Here is a 24,427-nt window from a genome sequence, read left to right as displayed (position 1 = left end):
AAAGAACAAGGTTAAAGTAGGCTAAAGAAAAGCAATCGTGGACTGTGGGTGACTGGATAAAAGTGATCTTCAGTGATGAATCGCGAATCTGCATTGGGCAAGGTGATGATGCTGGAACTTTTGTTTGGTGTCTGTCCAATGAAATTTATGAAGATAACTGCCTAAAGAAAACATGTTAATTTCCACAGTTGTTGATGATATGGGCCTGCATGTCGGGTAAAGGCACAGGGGAGATGGTCTTCAATAAATGCCAAAGTCCACATTGAAATTTTGGACGCTTTTCTTATTCCATCAGTTGAAAGGATGTTTGGTGATGATGACTTCATTTTTCAAGATGATAATGCATCTTGCCATAGGGCAAAGGACGTGAAAACTTTCCTTCAAGAAAACATATAATGTCAATGGCATGGCCTGCAAATAGTCCGAATCTCAATCCATTTGAAAATCTCTGGTGGAAATTGAAGAAAATGGTCAATGACAAGGTTCCAACCTGCAAAGCTGATCTGGCAACAGCAAGAGACAGTTGAAGGCAGATTGATGAAGAATACTGTTTGTCATTAGTTAACTCCATGCCTCAGAGAGTTTAAACCATTATAAAAGCCAGAGGTGGTGCAACAAAGTAATAATGGTGCAGTGTTTTCTAATGATTCCATAATTTTTTCCTCAGATTTGAGTGATTCCATATTTTTTTCCTCTACTTGATCTAAAAAAAAGCAATTGTGACTGACCACAACTATTATATTTGTTTCTTTTTTTATTGTTTCTTAATGCCAGAGGGTTGACAGTTTGAGAAATTATAGTTTTGTGGCATGTCTGTGATTTCTTTTTTTTCTACAAAATTAAACAATTGAAAGAACATCTTCCAAGAGTGGTGATTCCATAATTTTTGCCAGGGGTTGTAGTTGCACATTTTTGTTATTTTCTATCTTGTGCTGTAATCAGCTGACAATTCACACTGACTGATTTCGTGAGATTCTTAGTCCCACCACTGCCAGGTTGTCACTGTTGGGCCCTTAAGCAAGGCCCTTAACCCTTAACCCTTAATTGCTTAGACAATATACTGTCCTAACAGTGCTGTAAGTCGCTTCGGGAAAAAAGTGTCTGCCAAATGCAGAAAATGTAAGTGAATGAGACATTTGCAATGTGTAGTTAAGCATAAGCATTAAATAAAACTCTCAGTATATTCATTTTTTTATTGTGGATAACTGATCTCAATTATAACATACACGAAAAAAAGTCCAGACATTCAAAGTTTTTGGGACGGATACATGTAATGATTGCAGAGTGGTTAAGTCACAGTCATAAATGCTATCAAACACACTGCATTTAGTCAAGAGCTACATCAACAACACATGTAGCATCTATAAAATAAAAATGCAATCGCATACAAACTTTCAAACACACAAAAAATGCTCATGTCACACACACACACAAATGAAAAAAAAAATACACAGGCTTTTGCAGACACACTCCTCACATTTTACAAGTACAAAACAACTGTGTGCACTCTCTCTCTCTCTCTCTCTCTCTCTAACACAGATACACACATACAATAGTATGTAAGACTTACATTACAATACAGAAATAAAAAATGAACACAATGAGGGTCAAAAGTTTACATACACTTGTATCATCGTCTGTTATAGAGGTTTTCGTTTGAACTGTGGTGGACAGACTTCTCTTTAAAGTACACAATCTTTATAGCTTTATTTTTTTACCCAACAAATCGCCACATTAAAAAATTAATTATAAAAAAATGGAACTTTATGTTTTTAGGAGAAAAGTAAGTTTCAGTTAAAGAAAACAAACAGCTGCAGAAATTAAAATCCCAAGACAGTCCCAAGACATGTGACTTACAAGTGTAGGTAAACTTCTGGCTTCAGCCGTGGATACGTCACGTGATGTAAAAGAAGTGGTTAGGATTGTGATTTTAACGCATTTGCTACATAGGCACTTGAAACAGGTAGCAATTGATGTGTGTCTATAAAATAACATAAGTTCATCAAAATGCATTAAATTGCATTTAAAGTTACAGTAAATACAATAGCAAAGAAATGCATAACAAGCTTCCAAATTCCAGTATTTAAAGCAATGCATAGCTGTGTGTGTCGCATTATGGGCCTGCAAGTGTAAAGAACAAGAAGCTGTGTACTATGTAACAGTAATAGTGACACTATAAATATGGAGTGGATGGAAAAATACTGCATTTGAATTATTTTACTCAAATAATAAAAAGATTAAGATCTTAAATGCATTATGGGTCAAATATTATTCAGATACTACTCAGGCTCTAATGTGTCTCTAGTTAAAATTAAAATTCGATTAAAATAAGCAAAACTTAAAACATATACACATACATAAGGGCCAGAATGTATACCCACTTTAACAAAAAAAGCCTGTATAAATACTGTAATACTAAATTTATTTATACAGACATCATCGCATGAATATATAAGTCACTTTTGACTTCTACAGTTATAACAGGTGCTCAAAGTGTTTATTATAAGCGTCCAGACACTTCTGATTACGGCAAACTACTGCTTAAGCAACGTTGGCCAAAGTGTCTAGTGGGATTGCTGAGAAGGTATCTGCTTTCTAAACACCCCAGATGGGACTCGAACCCACACTCTCTGGCTTAGGAGGCCAGTGCCTTATCCATTGGACTGGGATTGCTGAGCATGCCATTTTAATATCTTCAAGTAGCACTGCCATCTACGATACACCAAATTCTTGGGTGTTAAGTACAGGGGTGTTAAATCAAGAGAACGTCGTTAGGGATAGTACACAAGTGTGTATACATTTTCTGCCCCCTCTGTGTGTGTGTGTGGGTACATAGAGTAAGAGACTTAAGCTATTTGCTAGCTAGGCTTGTAGCTTCAGTGCAAAACAAAAAAGCAGATGTTGGATGCTGACCCTATCCAGACTTTAGTGAAAATTTGTGATTATTTAATTATTTAATAAATCATTTCGTTAAGTCATGAAAGACATATCAGTGATTCATAAATGAGTTCTCCCAAGTTCTGAACCACAACGGATGAATATAAACGGCTGTATCTAGTACAGTTGATGAGTCACAGTGCCCATATGCTGTCAACCGAAGAGCCAATTGCTTACCTGATCAGCAGCAGTTCATAAAGCTACACATTTCACCTTCATACAACGGCTGTTTAAGTTCAGTTTGCTTAAAAAGGCGTAGCTGTTGTGCATAAATGTGTTTAAGGAGTGCTTTTTTGCTTGCTTATGGAAGTCACTTTGTCCCTACACAATCAAGTTCCTCATTCACAGACTCAGAGGTGATGCTTAAAGCTGTTACGGGTCTGATACAAACGTCTGTGCTTCAGCTTGTTACGTAAGGTAGGCAGAACCAGGTGCCTTCATTCAAAAGGAAAATCCACAGGCGAATAACCTTAAATGTCAGGAGTTATTTGAGGTTAAAGGCAAGTAGTGGCCTCTCCTCACGTTTCTGCCAGGGACTCTTCTTGTTCTCTTCCTCCCCGTTGTCGTCGGGCACGGCTAAACCATCAGGGGCACTGTTGCTTGAGGGAAGCTTAAGTTGTGCCAGGGCATGCTCGTTCCTCAAAAATGTATCATCATCAACTCTTTCATCCCCGTCCTCTAACAATGTGGGGTCTGGGAGAGGGGGAGGGGAAGGAAGAGGAGGAGATGATGGAACAGGAGGGGTGGGGAGCAAAGGAGGTGAAGAAGGCTCTAAGCATTCTTCCTCAACTTTAGTGTTGGGCAATGAAGGTGTGAGTGAATTGTCCTCTGGGCTGCAGACTGGAGTCTGGGGCTTATTGACAATCTCTACAGAGTTATCGCTAGCGCTAGCTTTGGCATTGTTATTATCTACAAATACGAGCGGTGTGCTTGCTACAGCGGGTGACACAACCTGTGCTTTATGTTTAACCTTCCCCCTGCGTCCTGGCGTGACATCACTGACGTCTACCCCCGAGTCCAGACTAGCGTCATTGCTGCCTGCAGAACCGACACCGTGGCCTGCCCTCTGCAGGTCAATGTAGGAATGGCGGATGTGCGCATTTGAACGGCCGTCCAGCGAAACAAACCAAGCTCGTGGGTGTGCCAGCGGCTTTCCGCCTCTCAGCTTCATTAATGTTTTTTCAGCAAGTAGTTGATCTTCTCCGTTCATCTGCACCACCCCAAGCCCTGGATTGCTTAGCGAGGTTGGAATAGACAAAGCTTCGGGGAGAGCGGCTGTCTGTAAAGTCCAGTCATTTGCAGTCCCTCCTGCGTCCCTCGGTCCTTCTTTGCTCTTCTCCACCCCTACTTCACTTTCTCCCTGTCCTGTATCTGCTTGCAGCTGATGCGATGCATTAAGTTCTGCCTGAATGCTCTCAAGCTCGCTGCGCTCATCCGACTGAAGCAGCAGCGCTTGACCAGACAGCGGGTGTGTCCCGGGTAGCCGCATATAATGGGCTGGGATAAGTAAAGTGGGTCGGCCTTTCTGGTAGCTAGCTCCTCCATGGCTCACCTGAAGCTCTGAGGTACAGCAGATCAACTCACCAGGGCGGGGCAGCAGAGCCGGGCGCTCCAGCTGATCCACTGAGCGTGAGAGCATGTAGTCAGATGGACGATGCTCCACTCCCAGGTCCCTGTCTGGAGAAGCGGTGGCCACGGTCGTAGCCTGCGAGAGGCAGCGATTCCGTGGACTGGCCTTGCTTTCTGAAGACAGACGGCCAGCTGAGACAGTGTGATGTAGAGGATAGGGGGATGAGGACGAAACAGAGGCGTGAAGAGGGTGGACGACCGACGAGATGACGGAGTTGTAGCTGCGGCGGTACTCGCGCTGGGACCGGCTACCAAATTCATCCTGAGACAACACCAGCTCGGTGGTGGACGAGCGGTGAGGGACAGCCATCAGCATGGGTGTGTGGAGGTCTGGTTCAGCCACCACAGGGTCCAGCTGGGTCTCGCTGATCAGGTTGAGATTGGACATGGACGTAGCCTGGTCACGTTTGGAGCTGTCCAAAGCTGAGGATAGACTGTACTTTTGGTGAGCTCGTCGGGGGCGTGAACACTTTCTCCTGATAACACAGAAATCGAAAAGAAACAGCATTTGCTAAAAATGACAGAGCTGGGTTGTTGAAGCTGGTGCTACTTGAGCTTTTTACATCAATGATGTGCTGTATCAGAAAATTTATCAGCACTCCCTGTCTCAGACAACTTAATAAAAGTAAATTAAATGAACGAATGGTAACACACACACACACACACACACACTTACCTGCAGTAACATAGCAGAAGACAGAGGAGGAAGAGCAGGATAAGGGCCATGCCTCCCAGTATGGCCAACAGGAACACTGTGTGGTACCTGCTGATGTCCTTCTCAACCACAGGACCTGCAATAGTCACACAAAAAGAAATGAGGGATTTTAAATAACATTTAATCAGTTAATCTATTATAAACTATTGCTTAAGTTCTGGAGACCTTTGGATTTAAGACTTTTAGCCTTTACACTTAAATTTCAAGGATATCTAATACCCCAGTACCGTTAGGCTTCTACTGCCACATTTCACTGTTGGTGTGGTGTTTTTGGAATCATATGTCCAAACTTTCATCTCTAAACATTACATCTACACCAAAAAAAAAGCAAAAAAGAAGGTTTTGTTACCTGTGTTTATTGGAGACATGGCTGCCACCCAGTAACCAAGTTGAGGGGCGATATAGGTGAGTATTAGCTCACCTCCTTCTTTCTGAACAGACCCCAAACTGCTCTTCAACCAGGCTCCTACACACACAACATGCAGAGACAAATATTATCTACATTAGCCACATGTATTTTGAAACATCTGTGTTCAAAAAGAGAATGTTGAGCAAGGGAGCAGCTTTACAATGCCTGACCATCATTCCAAAATCATCGGTATTAACATAGAGATGATAACTGATAATGGAGAGTCCTCCCTGCACCATGTGTCTGATACATGTTTTTGATAATTGTAAGCAGTGAGGGTTCGATTCTCCAGCACTAAGATTAAGTTTATGTTGTTAACATTGCTACCATGAACTTTCTGCCTGTTTGGGCTATTTGTTTAGGTTCTGCTGTGTATGTTTGGGCGTCATTTGTATTGCGCTGATTTACACTTTTACATTCAGTTCCTTCCTTTCCCCCTTTTTGAAACATCTCTTCCAGCACCCTGTATCCACATACTCATAACATGTGCATACAGTCCTAACTTTCTGGAAAAGGAAAGTAATTAGAAGTAATAAAAGAGACCACTAGGTGGCGGTCATGTTATTGGGCTGTAAAAACAACAGCCATGATGCTAATCTCACTTTACTGTGGACAGTATCAGCTGTGTTCAAGCAGCTTTTCATGTAGAGCAGACCTGTTGTTTAGTGGTTCTTGAATTACATTTGACCACACAGACAAACGTTCTCTTAACATAAGAGTAGTAAGAGTAAATGTAAAGCGTAGAAGTAACGTCTTTCATTAATGTGTGCATTCATTTATATGGGCACAGAGTGGTTACCAACTACAGTCAATCCTAAACACTAACAAGGAAACAAATGTTACTTTCAGCACAACCAAATAAATAATCTGGCTGTATGCAAATTTTTAAATCTAAAAAATCCACAATAAATTTAAAAGTTAAAAACAAATATGTGAATTAATTATTTAGTCTTAGCAAAAACAGCTGCAATAACAATAAAACCACAAGAACATGACATGAATGTCCAATACAAGTGTATATAAACTTTTGACTGTTTGTGATTCTATAGTGAATAAGTGAATTGATGTGGAACACTTCCTGTTTTGCTACCACAGTCCACTGTTATTGATCGTGACTTCACCTGCACCTACTCAGCAAATTCTATTCACAGACGCACTCACGCACTCACGCACACACAGAATGATGCTGAAAAATTCATTGATTTTTCACTGAACATTTGCAATGTCAAAACAATTCTGCAGAAAAATGAAAATAAGGACAGAGCAAGCATAAACAAACAAACAGCCCTCCATCAATCCAATTTAGAAGTCTCCACTCACACAATGCTACCACATCATTCATTAACCTGTTTAAGATCTGATTTACTGCTCCACTCCATTACAAGTCTGATGGAACTCCTAAATAGGAAAAGGCACGATTGCTTACGGACCTAAACGCACATTGGGTCACTTTATTTATTACTATCAACAATTAAATAATTCAATTACAGAAGGATCAGAAGCACCACCAATTTACCTCCAAGTTTTTGGCTTTTATTTTTCGTTTTAGACACAGTATCCATCAGCAGAGAATAAAGTGGTTTTCTTTATCCTTCTTTTTATGAAAGATGCCTTCAGAGATTTTTAATCGAAAAAAAAAATAAAATGCTGCATTAAATTCTTTTTTCAGCCATAAAATCTGCATATTTTTAAAGCCAAAAAGTAATTCACTCATTACATATATATATTTTTAATTTACCCTCCCCACCCCTTTAATGTTTTTGTGGCTGTAAATGTAATGATTACTGCCCCCAACCCCCTTCAAACAAAGGAACTAGTTTTAGTTGTTTATTGGTTTATTATTAAGATCCCTTACAGATGACAACACTTCAGGCTAAATATAGAAACTCATGACCAGAATGCACTACGTTCACCATTCTTTGTTTCCATACATGGGCATGCCTGCATATAAAAACACAATCCCGTATGAAATACTGTATGGTTTGGCTTCAGGGATCAGAGTAAACCAGACAAAGCAACGCCCAGCTGGACAAAAGCACCAATGTCACAAAACTGACACTGTAATCACAAGCAATTGTGCTACGTTAGTCACATTGGCCTGCAATTCAAGTACATGTCAGCATCTGGATCAACAGGCTGTAATCTGATACCCTTGGCATTTTCCTATGAACAAAAACCTGCGCATGAATCCAAAAATGAAACACCCACCAAGATAAATACCCACAAACACATACTGAGTCTGACCTCCACACTGTGCCATGACTTAAACTCAGCGCATTAAAGTGTTCCTTGCACGTGGCAGACTGACCCAGATCTCAAAGCCTCTCTAAACACAAAACAAGTTTTCCACCCCTTTCTGTTTTACTACTGTTTATTCCAGGCTGCTAAGATACTGTCTAATAAAGCAGTCCAGCATTTCACAAGAGCCCTGCTGTCAACTTTGACCACATTTCTCTTCTACTTTTTTCCCCAACAGATCTGGATCTGATTTATTCAGCCACACCCATTGTTGTTAACTGCATAAAGTGAAGCAATCTCATAGACTATAGAATGGGTCACTACACTGTTACAGGGACACTGAAACCTCTAGGAGTGACGAGTCAGCTACAAACCAATAAGCTCACAAACTTTACTGTTAACTGATAAAATGCATTAAGTTTATTTATTAATCATTTTATACTTTTTTTTTTTTTTCTCCATAATATAAAGGTGAGTAATTTTTAAATAAGTAAACCTTTTGCATTGGTCAACTGCGTCAGTCTTCACTATCTAGCAACCTAAGAAATGAAACTGGTTTGATGGATGCCATTAAAAAAGCAACCTGCTTAAACATAAAGTTCCAGCTTTTTACACTACAGCATACAATTAAGTGCTTTCATCTGTGTGGCAACAGTTTAGGGATGAAAAAGTTGACTGGGCTGAAAGGAATCTTGACCTAAACTCTACCCAAAAGCTTTAGCAGGGATCAGAAAACCAACAGTGAGGAATTGCCCAGCAGTGCTACACATAACTCAATAATTCGATTCTGCAAAACTAGTGATGCAAACGCTGAGGTTAAACCATTTAACATATTGTCATCACAACACCATGCAGCCTGCCGCAGCTCTAAAAGAGAACTTTGCATATGAAACTACCAGAGGGCTGTAACACACGCTGAGCTAACTCAATAAAGCGGAATTATTTAGGCTTAAATTGAGGTATTTCTGCAACTGTTCTCTACATTTTTTAAATATAATTCCTGATTTGAGGTGTTTATTAGTCATTAAAGCTTTTCTAAAAATATGATAGGTTGAAAATTTACTATATGACCAAAAACCTACCCAATAAACTGCCAATTTATTCATTTTATTCTAAACAATAGTGCATATAATAATAATAATAATAATAATATATACATATACATACATATATATTATAGTAATATACATAATAATGAACCACTACTTCAAATCCACTTATTAATCTTTGTTCAAAGGAAAATCTTTGTAATACTTTAATAATACTTAAAGATCAAACAATGCAGAGAAACACTTTCCTAATCAGAGCCAAGTCACAAGGGTTTTCATGCAAATGGTTTTTTTTCTTTAATCCAGTGCAAAATAACACAAATCTGTTAAAGTGACCAGATTCAAAAGTACAGAATATTATTTAATAATTTTATATATTTTTTAATTAAATTTAATAATAAAATCTAATGCAGGAAGTTTGGAGAATGAATGCAAAAAAGTATGAATGGAAAAAAGTCAGTCAGTGATGCTCTTCTTATGTATTTAAGAAAATTTATTAAGTTTACATATTTTTGTTTGCATATTCTCGGTTTCACCATCTAACATGCCGTTTGTAATCACTAGCTTAGCAACTAGTTTTGTGGAGTGACAGTGTGTCACCATACCTAACTGCCAATACCTTACTGCTACTGAATCTAGCTGCCAACACAAGACGCACCGAGAATGAAGGGGGAGTTCCCCCAGCCTTCAAAGCACCATTCAAATGATGTTCACAGTACTTCCTCACGACCTGTCCGACCTCCTCATTCCACATCCAAAACATCAATACCATCTTTATATCAGTGTTATACAAACATTAAAATCCTTCTTACAGACTTAAAGCTTTTAAACTTATCCGCCTGATTAGTGGACAAAGGAACAGGAAATGTGCAGACTGAAGTGTTACGCTCTTTTTCTCTCTTTTTACATACACACACCTTCACACACATAAACAAACACAGGAAACCTGCAAGCAAGTCCTTATAGTCTCTGGCTGTGTGTGTGTGTGAGTAAGTGTGTCTTAAACTCACCGATTTTGGGATCAAACCTCCATGCGGGAATGTGGTCATTTTCCTTCAGACCGCTATTAGCAGGGAGAGGAATGCCAACACTGATTGGCTCACTGACCTGAAGCGCCGCCCCATCGCTGCCCAGGAGTTGGACGCTGATGGCAGATACAGGAGTCAGCTCAAACCTGTGGTCACTCCCTACTATTTGAGAAGGGGGGGGCAAAAAGGGGTGGAGAGCGAAAAAAATAAGTCAGTCAACAAACTGGACTGTAAAGCCCAAAGTTCAAAAAATTACCAAGGTGTTACAGCCTGTTGCTCACAGGTGTACTATAGTAATTCAGATGATGCCACATCCTAGAATCTAAGTCTATATGCCCCAGCCAGTCCACCAACAACACTACAGCTGTTAAGTGGGTAAAATAGATCATGTATGACAGCTGATCCACATCTGATAGCATTTAAAAATGTATGACTTACCGTTACTCTTTATGGACCTACACCAGACAACAGGGAGCCTTCTATAACATCTATTATTACTGTTATTAATTATAAAATCATTACTTCTAAAAAAAAAACAGTATAGCTGCTTGATATGGACAAAAATAGTAACTTGTGATTAAATAAAACACTGAGATCTTAACAGGCTGGACATCTACACAGAAATTATTGGCTTTGTCTGATTGGTGGGAGGTGATCTGCTCCTCAGAAGCTCATTTAGGTTAAACTATTATACGATCACATAATAAGAATACATATATACACGAATACATAATAAGAAGAATATTTAATACATTATAAATTGAAAATATTATATAATAAGTATGCTTGGGTGGTGCAGTAATAAAGTACACTAGCCCACTACCACTGAGATCTGGGAATCCAGAGTTCGAATCTCAGCGATGCTATCAGACATGACTGGCTAACGTCCAAAAAGGAGGATGGCTGAAACCACCTAGTGACTGGAAAAAGCGGCCAAAAAAATCAGAAGGAACAGAAAAACAAGACAGAAGGAGACAGAACATAATTTGTAGGTCAGTATCATCATTCATTCTTTTAACAAGTGTAACTGTCTGGGGAAAGTTGTTGGAAAAGTTGGCTATAACTGACACTGAAATCAAGAATGGTTTAGTCCACTAAAATCCCACCCCAAACCCCAGAGAAGTAAAACCCACATCACATGCTCAAACTTATATAAACAATGTTTACTATTTACAATGCACTACATGCGATTTGGACACTGCTTGCTTTAACTGCTGTCATTACTTGGCGCCAGGACCCAACGAAATGTGATTGGCTTGTCAAATTAAAAAACAAGTTTGCATCATGTACAATGTGCACACTAGAGCTGCACTGAAACCTGGAACTTGTTGCACTACTGTCTGTATCTTCTCACACACAGTGGTGTAAAAAAAATAATTGAACTTACACAAAAAGAACACATTACACAATCACAACAACAGACTAACTTTTTTATTTTCACTCATACAACACATCTAAACATGGTGACATCATAAACAGCATCATTTAAAGCCTGTAATGCAAATTGACTTTTCATCTCATGTGAGAGTAAACAAAATAAATGATCATTTTCTGTGAATAACAAAAAGTCCCACAGCCAACCTCTTTTTTTCCTCTGCTGTATGGGGTATGAATGTGTGTGTGTGTGTGTGTTACCTGTGCTGTTGGCACGGAGGCCCTGCAGGTAAGGGAAGTGCTGTGTGTCTTGCTCTGAGTGAGTGACGGTGAGGAAGGCGGTCAGGTTGGTGTAGGTGGCGTTAGGAGGTAGACTCAGAGCTCGTCTTTGGAATTGAACCCAGGGCTGCAGCTTTGATCCTTAATACACAAAACACACAAAGCGTTGTTTACAATGTAGAGGCCGAACAAAGTGAGAAGTGCACAGATAGAAGACCCAGAGCATTCATTTATTCTTCACCGATCTTTACACTTGGCACAATGTATTCTCCTGGCTAGTGTTCATTTTGGCAGCAAATTCTGGTTTAGTTTTGAGTGTTAGTTACTGACACAGGGTGTAGTGTAAACATTGAGCTCATTGAAAGGTTATTATGCAATAATACTACTTCAGTGTGTTGGAAAGAAGCTCTATAAAAGAAAGAAGCTCCAAAAAGACTACAGTCTACACTTGTTTTTTTTTTCTCATCAGCCACACCAGCATTATAAAAAACATTTATTAACTAAGCACCTCAGTAAGACCCAGTGTATTTGGAAAACTACACAATTCTTAGTTCTGCTAATTAAAACTATGCTTCAGATGTGGAGATTGACTGGGTTGAAACATGCAGGATTATTAATCCTTTAATAGCCCTTGCCAATCCTCATCCTCTTCCCAACTCCATCTGAATCATGTAGGTCTGTAAATTACAGAGACGGGGTCCTCTTGTACAGCACTCTAGAGTGATGATGTCATCCAGTTTCCATTGCAAGAGATCTGCATTCCACAGACATGACAGCAAATCGTTTTTCCCTTACATTCTGCGTCTCCCGTTCCTCACGGTACAACCCTCCAAAACATGACCCTGCACCCGCACGCTCCACATGCTGGAGATTTTACTTGAATGAATGAATCTGGGTTAAATGTTACATGCTGTTAAAGCTCAGTGATGAACGGATAATCAATCCTGAAGCAATTACTTTGGCGGCAGTGCCTAAAGACCTAGTGCCTAGTGTAGCACCGGCGGACCACTCCGAAGCACGGGGGCTACCCATAATGCCATCTGCCATTCAAGCCAAAACGGTCATCTCTTCATCGGTCTATTAGAGTAATCCCCAAGGAGGACTTTGTTCTTCTCCTCCTCCCTGTTTTAGTGGTTATTTCCCCTCCTCCCTGCTCTTCCCCTTTATTTCATTGTGTTGCCCTCGAGGTCAGGGTAACACACTCACACACAGGGCTAGATGCACTAAGCCAGTTTAGGGTAAAATTAGCCCACACTGTGTGTGTTGTGTATAAAACCGGGGCAATATTTTTTCACCATATATTTGGTAAACTGCAAAATGCACGACTCACACTCTTGGGAAACAAAATGAACAAAAACATGCTGACTGTTTGTAAGTACAGTGATAACATTACAGCAGCCCCAAGTAAAGAACCCGCAACCCGACTGAAATGAAACGTCACATTTGCGTGATGCTTCCAGTGTGAATTAGGTGAAACATTAAAACAGAAAACGTATAAGAAGCACATCACATTTTCCTTTAAAGGCCAGGAAATGTGATTAGACGTAGTCAATCACTATCTCAGACAGTTTATTACCTTGGTATCCTGAGATTATCTGAACTACGTCATCATACACCATCAAAGTAGCAGCTCTCTCAGGCAGCAGATTCAGACTTAGTGAGGAGAAAACTGAAACATTCACACACACACACACACACACACACACACACACACACACACACACACACACACACACACACACACACACACACACACACACACACACACAGTTACTTAAAAAGACATTTTCTAAGTGAAAATAATTCATACATTAATAAATGACTCTGTACTGTACTCTCTACAACCCTTAATATCCCAACTCATAATATTCAATATTAAATTCTTACTCTTGTATACAAGGCACTTAATTGACTTCTTATTTCTCTGAAATTCCTCTATACACTGACTAAATCTCCTCTATACACTCACTTAGAGCCTCGTATACTGTTTACCAAAGACAGTTCCTAGTGCATCATAAAAATTATGATTTTATTGGAATTTTACTGAAATGTTTTACTCCTATTGCTTCTCAATTATAAAGTGTGAGCACTTGAAAGAAAAAGAAAACTAGAATTTAAAATTTAAAATGATGATCAATATAAATTTTTTTGTATTAATGGGCCTGAATGCACAGTCGAGATAAGCTGAGCCTTGGCATGAAAAGGTTCGTCATCCCCCCACCTTATAAAACTTTATGAGTCACAGGTTGACTCTTTAAACACTTGTGTGTCTGTGAAGATGGAACAAGATATGACTCAGAATGGAGTTTAGAAATGTAGGATGATGGGAACCACTGCTATGCCAAGGCCCAGTTTATCACTACAATGCATAAATGAAAAAAAGAAACAACAAAACGGATTGAAAATAAATAGAATTATTATTGGGATTATCAATTTAGATGCTGTGGCATGACCTAAAGAGGGCTACTCAAGACTTCTAAATCATCATTGTTAGAGCAAGTCTGATCAGCGGTTACAGAAAATGTTATTGCTGCTAAAAGAGGTTTTAAATTAAGAGTTTTTCAGCATGGGCTGGTAATGATTAACCAATGTGTTTAAAAAAAATAGAGTCTCTGAGTGGAAAACAAATACAAAGTGCATAGAGTGTTCTTTCAAACATGTTAAAGATTCTTGTAAGAATCCCTTGATGAACAGGAAGCGTTTACTCGACTGCTAGTCTGATCGTGGCTTTAAAACACACACGACACAAGTTAGACAAGGAGTGTTTGTTTAATTTAGATGGAGATCAGAGTAATTAATTCCGAATAAGGTATTTCCACAGGGTTCACAAACTTTATGAGGTTTAGAAAGCTACAGAGCGGCACTGCTGATTTAAATTCCTTGTTGAAATAAAATAAAACGGAAGCGTTTACTCGACTGCTAGTCTGATCGTGGCTTTAAAACACACACGACACAAGTTAGACAAGGAGTGTTTGTTTAATTTAGATGGAGATCAGAGTAATTAATTCCGAATAAGGTATTTCCACAGGGTTCACAAACTTTATGAGGTTTAGAAAGCTACAGAGCGGCACTGCTGATTTAAATTCCTTGTTGAAATAAAATAAAACGGTAGTTGTTCCAGACACTTTCTGTCCGGTCGAAGCCTTTTATTGACTCGTGGATACCCTGGTTATTTTTAGTCTTGCTTAGTAGGCAGATCTTTGCGTTCTATATTCTACCATCAGCGTCTCCTCTCTCTCTTCATCTCTCCTTCCTGCTTCTCTCCAGGGAGCTCAGGCTGGTGCTCCATTAGCCTCCAACTACACAGCAGCAAAGAGACTGAACAGCTCATCCCGCTGAAACATGCAAATATGGAACCTACCAGGCAGTCTGGTTGGCTGCCATGGGACGGAGTTGGGCACGTAGCCCCGCCTGGTCGCTGTGACAACAAGCAGGTCACCGAGACGATAGGGGAATCTGATAAAGATGTTGCCGTCTGCGCCGGAGATCTCCTTGGCAATGGATGTGTGATTGGCGAAGAGCTCTACAGTGGCATCGGACAGGGGCTGATGGGTACTGGCATCGCTCAAATGGACCTTCAATCCCACTTCTGCACAAAGAACACAAAGCACATTGTTACAGTCTAAATCAAGCAAACAAAAACATATAAACAAAAGTCCTTACTCTCGCACTAATCCAAACCCTGTTATCATCACTCAAAAGTTATGATTTTATTTTATTTTTAGATTTTACCACCACCCTACAGCATAAAGTTGTACATGTGGTAACTATAGCTAATGTACATAGCATTAGGTGCACCCAATAAAGTGTTCAGTGAATGCGTGTGTTATCCTGGTCAGGTTCGAAGGCAGGTCCGGTTTTCCAAGAATCACTGAGCGCAATGCAGTAACGCACCATGAATGGGAAAGCAATCCACCGCACGCCTCAGCAATCAATATGAGATATTAGTTAAAACTACTCAATTATTCCAAACTACAAAATGATCTAAAATAAAGTTTATGTTCATGTTTAGCCCAATAAGTATGCATCAAACGTTTAGGTTTAATTGCAAATCCTTTCATTAGTTGTTAAAAGTTTAGATTTAATCAGTCCAAAATCCTTCATTCCCCTAAAGTCATACGAATACATTACTTGTAAAAACTGACAGAGGAGTGTTCCGCCACGTCGTCTGTAATGAAGATCCAATAAAACAAAACAAAAAGTCCCAATCTTAAAGCAGGTACACAATGTGATCCTTCTCTGAACAGCTAGGGAGCAAAGTAATTTGTTGTCTTCATCAGCAGACCACTAATGGACAAGCACCAATCACCAGAGAGATAACCCCATTCATTTCCTACTTATCAGCCAATAGCAACATGCAGTGAAAACAATGGGTGGATTTTCCTTCCTGTAGGAAAACTTTAGATTTGTTTTGAAAGTAATGGGGAAGCGCACACTTCCTGTGGATACATTTATAATGAAGCTTGTGTTCCAGATAAACATTGAAGTGTGAAGGTTTAGAGAGTCTGGGCATGATTTAAAAACGTCTGACATGGTTTATAACAGTCGTGTGTTTCTACCTTTAATAAAGCATAGCAGCACTGTATTGTGTTTATATTTGCTTCTGGTACCCATGAACTGATTCATGCCTATTACTGTAAACCAGATATTTACTTAAAATATTTACATCCACTGATAATTCCAGTATCTGATTGGCTGTCAGGCGTAATTACATTCAGTGAATTGAGTAAAAGAAAACAAGAGGGAGTGTGTTATCACATGCTTTTATACCAAGAAAACACAGCAATGGTAAAATGCGCTTTACTATGAATTTACTATGAATAGTATGAATATAGCTATGTAGTGAAATAATATTTAAAGAAATGCAGTGTTAGGTCAGTGTGTAACGGTCGACTGGGCTGCTGACCTTTGCTTGTGATATTCTGTTGTGATATTTACTTCCTTTTTTCTAAGTATTTATTAATATTGTCATGTCCTATAACACTTTAACCATAATAATAATAGATATAATATACAGTGATGGATTGGCGTCCTGTCTGGGATGAGTTACTGCACTGGGTCGAGTGATTCCGGGAAAAGCCAGACCAACAGCAACCCTCAGTGAGCGGGTGAATCAGTGAGTCAGACTGTCTGCCTGTCTACACTGGTCAATTAAAATGAAGACATTTATGATGTATTATATCATACCCTGATGTAAATGCTACAGAGGTTAAATCCCTCTACTGTGTGAACCTAAATTCTAGTAGTTTCTCACAGTCATAAAGAAAATGCACAGCTCTGCTTCTTCTATTTATTTACCTGTAGTCCAACAGACTTGTTAAAACATGATAGAAAGCTTTTAGGTAAATGAAAAGGCAGAGATGACAGCTTGCAGTATTAAACACCATTACTAGAGTAAATAGTAGCAATTCACCTGATTACCCAATGAATTGCTTTGTGCTGGATGTACCAGATTTAAAAATATTTTTAATTAATATTCAAAGTGGCTTTTGCACATCTTTTATAGGCACTAAAACCAAATGAAGACACGCACCAGGGAACACGCTGCTCCTAACAAGCATCAGGCAGTCTTTATCCTGACATTTGTTTATATATAAATTGATATCACTTAAACACAATGAACAACCAGTTGAGCAACGCCGACATGACATGACATGCACCTGTGGTGTGTTAGTACAGGTGCAGTGCAGGTGGATCATGGTTGGTGCTGTGTTTACCTAACAAAATCATTCACCTCTCTCATTCTCGCTCATTCTGAAGATGTCAGGTCCAGGAAGCATCTCATCAGTTCATTAAGACATTGAGTGCCTGTCTCATCATGTCTACAGTAACTATGCAGGCTTTGTAGTCTGAACAAACTGATAACACTTTTTTTTATTAGATACTAATACAGTGGTACCTTAAAACTCAACATCCCCTAAACTTGAAATCTTTGAAACTCGAAGCCCTTCGTCTAGGTGCAGGTTTTATTGTATTTTTTTCATTAATTTGTAACAGTTTTTCAGTTGTATTTCAGTGTTTTTATATAATGTTTGTTTTATTTCCAGTGTGTGTCAAAAACAATCTCATTATTTTACCTAAAATATATGCAGTTCCACGGGATCTTGGAACGCATTAACAGATTTTCCATACATCCTTATGGGAAAACATACCTTGAAACTCAACGCCACTCCCAGAACCAGCGGACAGCGAGTTTCAAGGTACCGCTGTAATTATAAATATATGATGACCACTGGGGGACAAGAATACAGCTATATTCTGTTCTTGACTTTTTTCTGGACCCCCCCCTTAATTCCCGATAGTGAATTCTCTGCCACTTAAACAACCCTGATTTAATTAGGGCAAGTCAGATCACCACACGCCCTCTCTGACATGTTTCCAATCTGCGGCCACTTATTATATAACCTGGCAGTGTTGGGTTCCCATGTACAGAGAGCCACGCTAAGCTTTAAGTGCCCCCCCCCCCCAACTCGCACAGGAGCCCGGAACAGTCCCGGAGATCAAATATCGCTGTGTCAGTGGGAAAAGACCCTGTCCTACCTTTCCTTATTCAAACACGGTTTGCTCTGTGGCTCTGCAGAGATTCAAACTAACTAAGTTCGAGCACACCACAATGGTCTGTTTGTGTGTCAGGGAAATCAAAAACCAAGGGTCAAAGTTTAATGGTCTAAAGAGCACAGAAACATCTTTACTAGTATCCTTCCTACCGGGGGAAGATTTTATTCATTGACACAATGGTAAAAACAGCCATACTGACTACATTTACTCGTAACTGTGTTGAGTCCCATTACAAGCCTTTATGACAGATCTATTGTGTTTTTTCCTCAGTGGGGATGTATTAAATCCCAGCACACAATGCTACATTTTTCTTAGATTGTCTTTCCTGTGCAGCTCCTCCATTCTCTGACTTCCTGGAGAAACATCTTCAGTATCGACTCCATACATTCGCTGTTTTGTCTTAAGACGGAAATACCTCTTGGACCCCTCCTTCTACCTCTCCTAAAACAGGAGACAAATATTTTTATTCAACTCCTGCAGTACATGCAGCTTCCTGATTCCATTGTACAAAGCCTTAATAACAGGATGGCACGGGTACTGAGAAACTGAGAATAGACACTTTATACTTTTTTATGCTACATTCACTATAGTGATGAGCAGTATTACTGTTAGTCTGAGAATGTGTGACATCAACAATAACATTTATTAAGAGCACCATATTTATATTGGGTAGGAGTCACAGAGCACTCGGGTGGCGCAGCGGTCTATTCCACTGTCCGAGCTTGAATCTCAGTAGTGCTATCAGCCAGTCAGATAGACATGGTTGGCCATGTCTTGGGAAAAACAGGGGGACGTTAAACCCCACAATGGATTGGTGTATTTATTCCTCTGATCCATTCCTTTTTATTGTTGCCCATAATTTCTTATTCCATGTTCACACTTGGCCAGATTCAGGAAATTCAGTTCAAATTGTCAGTTTATACAGACTACATTATGTGCTCTAAAGTATATGGACACCTGACAGCCTCCAATCTTCTGGAAAGGCTTTTAAAATGTATCAGTGCCTATTCAGTCAAACAAGCATTTGTAAGGTCAGGCACAGGAAGTGAATGAGAAGGTCTAGCTTACAACTAATGTTCCAGTTTATCCCACTAATGTATGATGGAGTTGGGCCAGGATTTTTAAGACACTAATCATTATTAATCACTTATTAATAAGAGGTTGTTTATCTCCTACTGTAGCGAGAGTCATGTGCATGGTGCATGTGCTCAAAACTACACAATGTACATTTTGTATGATGAGAGAATGTTTACAAGAACAAGGAAATAAATGTCAAATAAAACTATGCATGACTGGGAGTGGCAGTGGGACGTGTCCTGCACCTTATTTTCAAGGTGGAATAGCTGAGCTAGTGAATTCATCACAGTAAAACCTGCACAGTACTGCATTGCAGTAGGCAGAGCTGAGAGAGCAAGCAGAAGAATAAATCTACAGCACGAACATACACATCAAGCTGCAGTTCTGTACTAGAAGCTGACATCGTCTTTCCAATTCACTGTTCCATCTTCATTTTCTGCAGCACAAATTTTATAGTGCTCACCCATCTATCTTATAGTTGAATTAAAGTGAATCCGTGCAGTTACGTTCCAAAATGTAGTGAGAAGCCCTTATAGCGCCAATGAAGAGCCAGGTCCATTTCAAAGCCCACTGTTTTGAGATAAAATAAAACTTTATTGATCCCTTCAGGAAATTAACTGCTGTTATGTTTGAATGTTATGTTTTGGTGTTAACACAAACTTTAAAGCATCATAGGAGGTTCCTGTTCTAACACAGCGGATTAAATTCATACAGCAGATACCAATCCAAATCATATTCAACCCAAATGACAGTGTGCATATTAAAACAAAAACAGGATCCTGTTTCCTCTAGCGATAAGAAAGACCGATCTGTGTCTGTGGCACCACTCACACTGTCCCGAAAAAGCCCATATTATTGATTTACCTCAACAGTTAGTAGAGAAAGTGAAGGTTGACAGAGGTTAAAATGTTTGTTTGTGTGTGTGTGTTTGGGTCTTCAGGATGCACATTTTGCCAATTTGTTTTAACTCATAACTGACCGTCATTAGTCGATGGTTAACCAATAACATACAAGCTTGTAGAGTAAGTTCACAATACAAAACGCATCACAGAGTTTCATATCAACAAGTTTTAATACTGTACTTTATTTAATCAAAGACAGAGTAGCGTAATGAAGTGATGGCTGTGATGCAGAAGAGTAAGATAAGCATATAAACGTAAACAGATTTCAGAAAGTAGATTTTGGTAGGAGGTAAGAAGTAGTTCATTATGAGGCCTAAGTAAACTTGCAAATAATTAAGGAGCAGTCGGCATCTTCAAGCCCTTGCTGTCAGCATTAGTGCTGTTATAACGTGCTGATCCTCTAAGCTGCTGGTAGCACATAATGAGTTGTTCTAAGGAATTATTTTTTGAGTGCCTGATAATCAAATTTTAATCCTAAACTGGACCAGATTTGGTGTATCCAGTGACTGTTAACATTCCATCAAGTGTCATATGTGAAATCCTGCATGTGTAAATGACACCAATGTTTCTGGTAAGCCATGATTTTGGAAAGGCTACAGTAGATGTCGGTAACACTATAAAGCGACAAAACCAACCCCAATGATAGTCATGTCTTTAAAAAAGAACACACAGCAGGCCTAAACCCATTTGCAAACATTTGACTAGACAAGCATGCTAAGCCACATGCTGACATTAGCACATTTATGCCCAGTGTTGGCTACATCTAAAGGATAAACAAGGGCAACTGTAAACAAGGACAACTGTAAGTGAGAAAATGCATGTGCCATAAGGAACTGATGCACAACCGTGTGCAGAAATGCAATTCATTTCAGAGTTCTTGAGGTTATACCTTATGTGTCCTACACATAAATGAGCAGCGCTACAAGCCCGCCTTTTCTCTTTATTCAAAAAATGATTTATCCAGATGTGAGGCAGCCTGCCCGAGTTGTTAGAGTGTGTAGGAGGAGGGAAAATGACTTGAACTGAATGACATGAACTCATTAGTTCATGGACATCTTACTTCATTATCAATGTAAATGTAAACTGCTATCGGCCGGTCAAGTATCTACACAGACATGATTGTTTTTTTGTGCTTTTTTTTGTCATGGGTTGAACCTTGTTCAGTGTATTCCTGCCTTGCAACCAGTGTTTCCTGGTGGAACCTGACCAGGATGAAGTGGTTGATGAAAAGGAAATGAATAACAGTCGTGTATAAATGAAATATCAGTTCTTTCTCATGTAGAAATATATGGAACATTTTTGCTGATGATACTTTAGAGGAGCAACACAATTTTGTAGAGCTGTATATATCTATAGAGAGATCTATCTATATCACAAGATATAATCTATACTGGTGGACACATTTATATTGACTGACAGTATATATCATATCAACCAAACTACAATATATTGTATAAATCAGGAACAATTTATTTTAGGAACCTGCTACTATTCTGTTGTTTACTTTCCCACTCTGTGGGTGCACAGCGACTTGGTTTCTATACGTTTCACATGTTTATCATGTAGGTTTTGTTCAGGTTCTTTAATCAGCTCCCAAAAATTTACATTTACATTTTCAGCAACTTACAGTTGTGACAGTATACAGTCTAAGCAATTGAGGGTTAAGGGCCTTGCTCAAGGGCCCAACAGTTGCAACCTGGCAGAGATGAGGCTTGAACCGGCAACCCTCTGATTACTAGTCCAGTACCTTAACCACTAGGCTACAGCTGCCCCTAAAAAGATGCTCAAAGTGTTTGGGGAAACTGTGATTCCCTCTGATGGACTGGCCATCCAGTTTATATTTCTGTCCTACTTCTACTAGTTTTCACCTACAGCGACCCTGATCAGGATGAAGCTGTTACTAAGGGGGAAAACCTTTTTTTTTTATGAAAGCTGAGTATTGAGTGAAATTCTCTTACGAATCAAACTGGGAATCGGCTCGTATTGTTCAAAGCCTGAATTCAGGGAATCGACTCCAAGCCCTGGATGCGAGTCATTCAGACAGAGGATGATAGAAGGTAGCAAAGCCAACTTAGAAAAACTTGGGCTGAATAAAAACACACCGTGGAAATGATGCGAATTCAGGATTTCAAACCAAGAACAGCCCGTAATAGCAGTTTATCTGTAATTCTGAAGTGTTGTAGAAGAAGTTGACAGCAGGTTAGCAACCTAGCTAGCTTTGTTATGAAGACCCGCGGTCAACTCCAGCAGCGGGCAGCGTGCCAGCCTGTGTGTTCCCTGATTGACCTTTTTACTGCCTTTGTTACAGACCCAGAGCCCACATTTCACTACACTAGTGCAGGTTTAACTCACCTTTAGTGCCGCTATCCTCTCTCAGAGCTTCTGTTCCTGTTTTCCAGACATTGCATCCTAACAGACAGAGCACAATCACAGCCGAGGTGCTGATCTCCGAGCCGCGCATGATTATCTCTCATTAAACACACAAATGTGTCTGATTAAAGCTTCAGCAATCCTACTGCACTAAATACTTCTGCACAGCGTTTCTTCCTTCCATTATTCAGGGTGTTTTCTTATTATATCCTTTACGGCTCATCCCCGAAACCTCCGCTCATCATCCTCCGTAAATACCACCCGAAAACTCTGGGTTAAAGATTCAAATGAGGCTATGAGTCGATCCCAAAATAAGAGTCGATTCAGAGTGATTTAATTAAGAGTCGATTCATTGTTCTATGGAGTCGCTTCCACACAGTAGACTACAGGTGTGCTGTTTAAATACAACATTAAATAAATTATTAGGTAACAAGTACATAGCTGACATCAGAATGATATACACAAACAAGAAAAAGGAATCTGGAATTAAAAATTACCCTTAATGTGTATATTCGGGTGTTTGTTAGTGATTGATTCACTTACTATCGTAGCATTAACAAAATATAGTGAATCTTGTTGCACTATCGGCTTGTGCATGTTTTTTCTATTATAAATAAGTTTCCTGTCTTTATGTATATCATACCAAACAACCTCAGTCGCCTTTTGAACCGAGAACACATAACAAAAACAAAAAAATCATTGGAGTTTGTTCTCTACTATCAAGGTCTGGTTTACTGTCAACGTCCCAAAACTGTGGAGTCGATTCTACAGTGATTCGGTACAATCAGGTAAATCTGATAAAATGTCAAATAAAAAATATTAATGGTAATACGGTAGTGGAGTATGTTTCACAGCATTTAAGGGGTAATAAATCTTTTAAAAATTAGGGTTTTTAAAATATGTTCGTATTTGTTTTAGCTCAAAAAGCTACAACAATCAACTACTTCCATATAGTATAAAATAAAGATTGTGTAGTATAATAGATTCAGACTATATTTGCATGAACATTTATCTGTGCAGAAACCTGGGAAAGCATAAACCTTTTAAAGCCAAATGTCAGTTTTGCATATTAACGCTATTCATTTGGACAAGGGCAGTGGTTTTAAAGGCTCCCTCTTCTGGGCTGTGCTTCTTATTATTATTATTATTAATTAATTATTATTATTATTATTATTATTATTATTATTATTATTATTATTGTTATTATTATTGTTATTGTTATTGTTATTATTATTATTATTATTATTATTATTGTTATTGTTATTGTTATTATTACTATTATTATTATTATTATAACTATTATTATTGTTATTGTTATTATTACTATTATTATTATTATTATTATTATTGTTATTGATATTATTATTATTATTATTGTTATTGAAATTATTATCATTATTGTTGTTATTATTATTGTTATTGTTATTGAAATTATTATCATTATTGTTGTTATTATTATTGTTATTGTTATTGTTATTATTATTATTGTTATTGTTATTATTATTATTATTATTATTTTTGTTATTATTACTACTACTACTTGTTGTTGCTGTTATATTAGTATTTACTTCTAAATAAACGTATAATTTTCCTCTTTAAGGTGGAGCCCTGGCGCCCCTAGTGGACAAAACGTCCGAAATAGTAAACACCAGTGTTTACAACCAGTGTCTGTACACTGAATAAAACTCAAAGATGTATAAAACGTTTTAAATCAGAATGTAAGGACACCAATATTCAAGCTGAAGAGACGTTTGGTGAAGCAACAAAGCAATGTCCCAAACACACAGGTAAACAAAGTAAAGAATGGTTGAAAAACAAGGATTTGTTTTTTGTAATGGTCAAGATGCTTACTATGTCCAGAT

At 38.8% G+C, this 24,427-nt stretch overlaps 1 protein-coding gene across 1 annotated transcript; it reads right to left on the bottom strand.

Moving 5' to 3' along the window:
- Positions 1-1,204: 1,204 nt before the first annotated feature.
- On the bottom strand, positions 1,205-22,799 carry fam171a1 (family with sequence similarity 171 member A1). Its single transcript, XM_062985498.1, has 8 exons — positions 22,548-22,799; positions 15,020-15,247; positions 13,235-13,327; positions 11,641-11,799; positions 9,988-10,164; positions 5,631-5,747; positions 5,243-5,357; positions 1,205-5,042 (listed from the first exon to the last, which is right to left on the bottom strand). The coding sequence occupies exons 1-8, from the start codon at positions 22,654-22,656 to the stop codon at positions 3,422-3,424; spliced, it is 2,619 nt and encodes an 872-aa protein (XP_062841568.1). The 5' UTR covers positions 22,657-22,799; the 3' UTR covers positions 1,205-3,421.
- Between the last annotated feature and the right edge of the window lie 1,628 nt (positions 22,800-24,427).

This window comes from Trichomycterus rosablanca, chromosome 23 (assembly GCF_030014385.1).
Source record: "Trichomycterus rosablanca isolate fTriRos1 chromosome 23, fTriRos1.hap1, whole genome shotgun sequence".
Taxonomy (NCBI): domain Eukaryota; kingdom Metazoa; phylum Chordata; class Actinopteri; order Siluriformes; family Trichomycteridae; genus Trichomycterus; species Trichomycterus rosablanca.
Note: the sequence above shows the minus strand (reverse complement) of the source record. Positions and strands in the feature narration are given on the sequence as shown.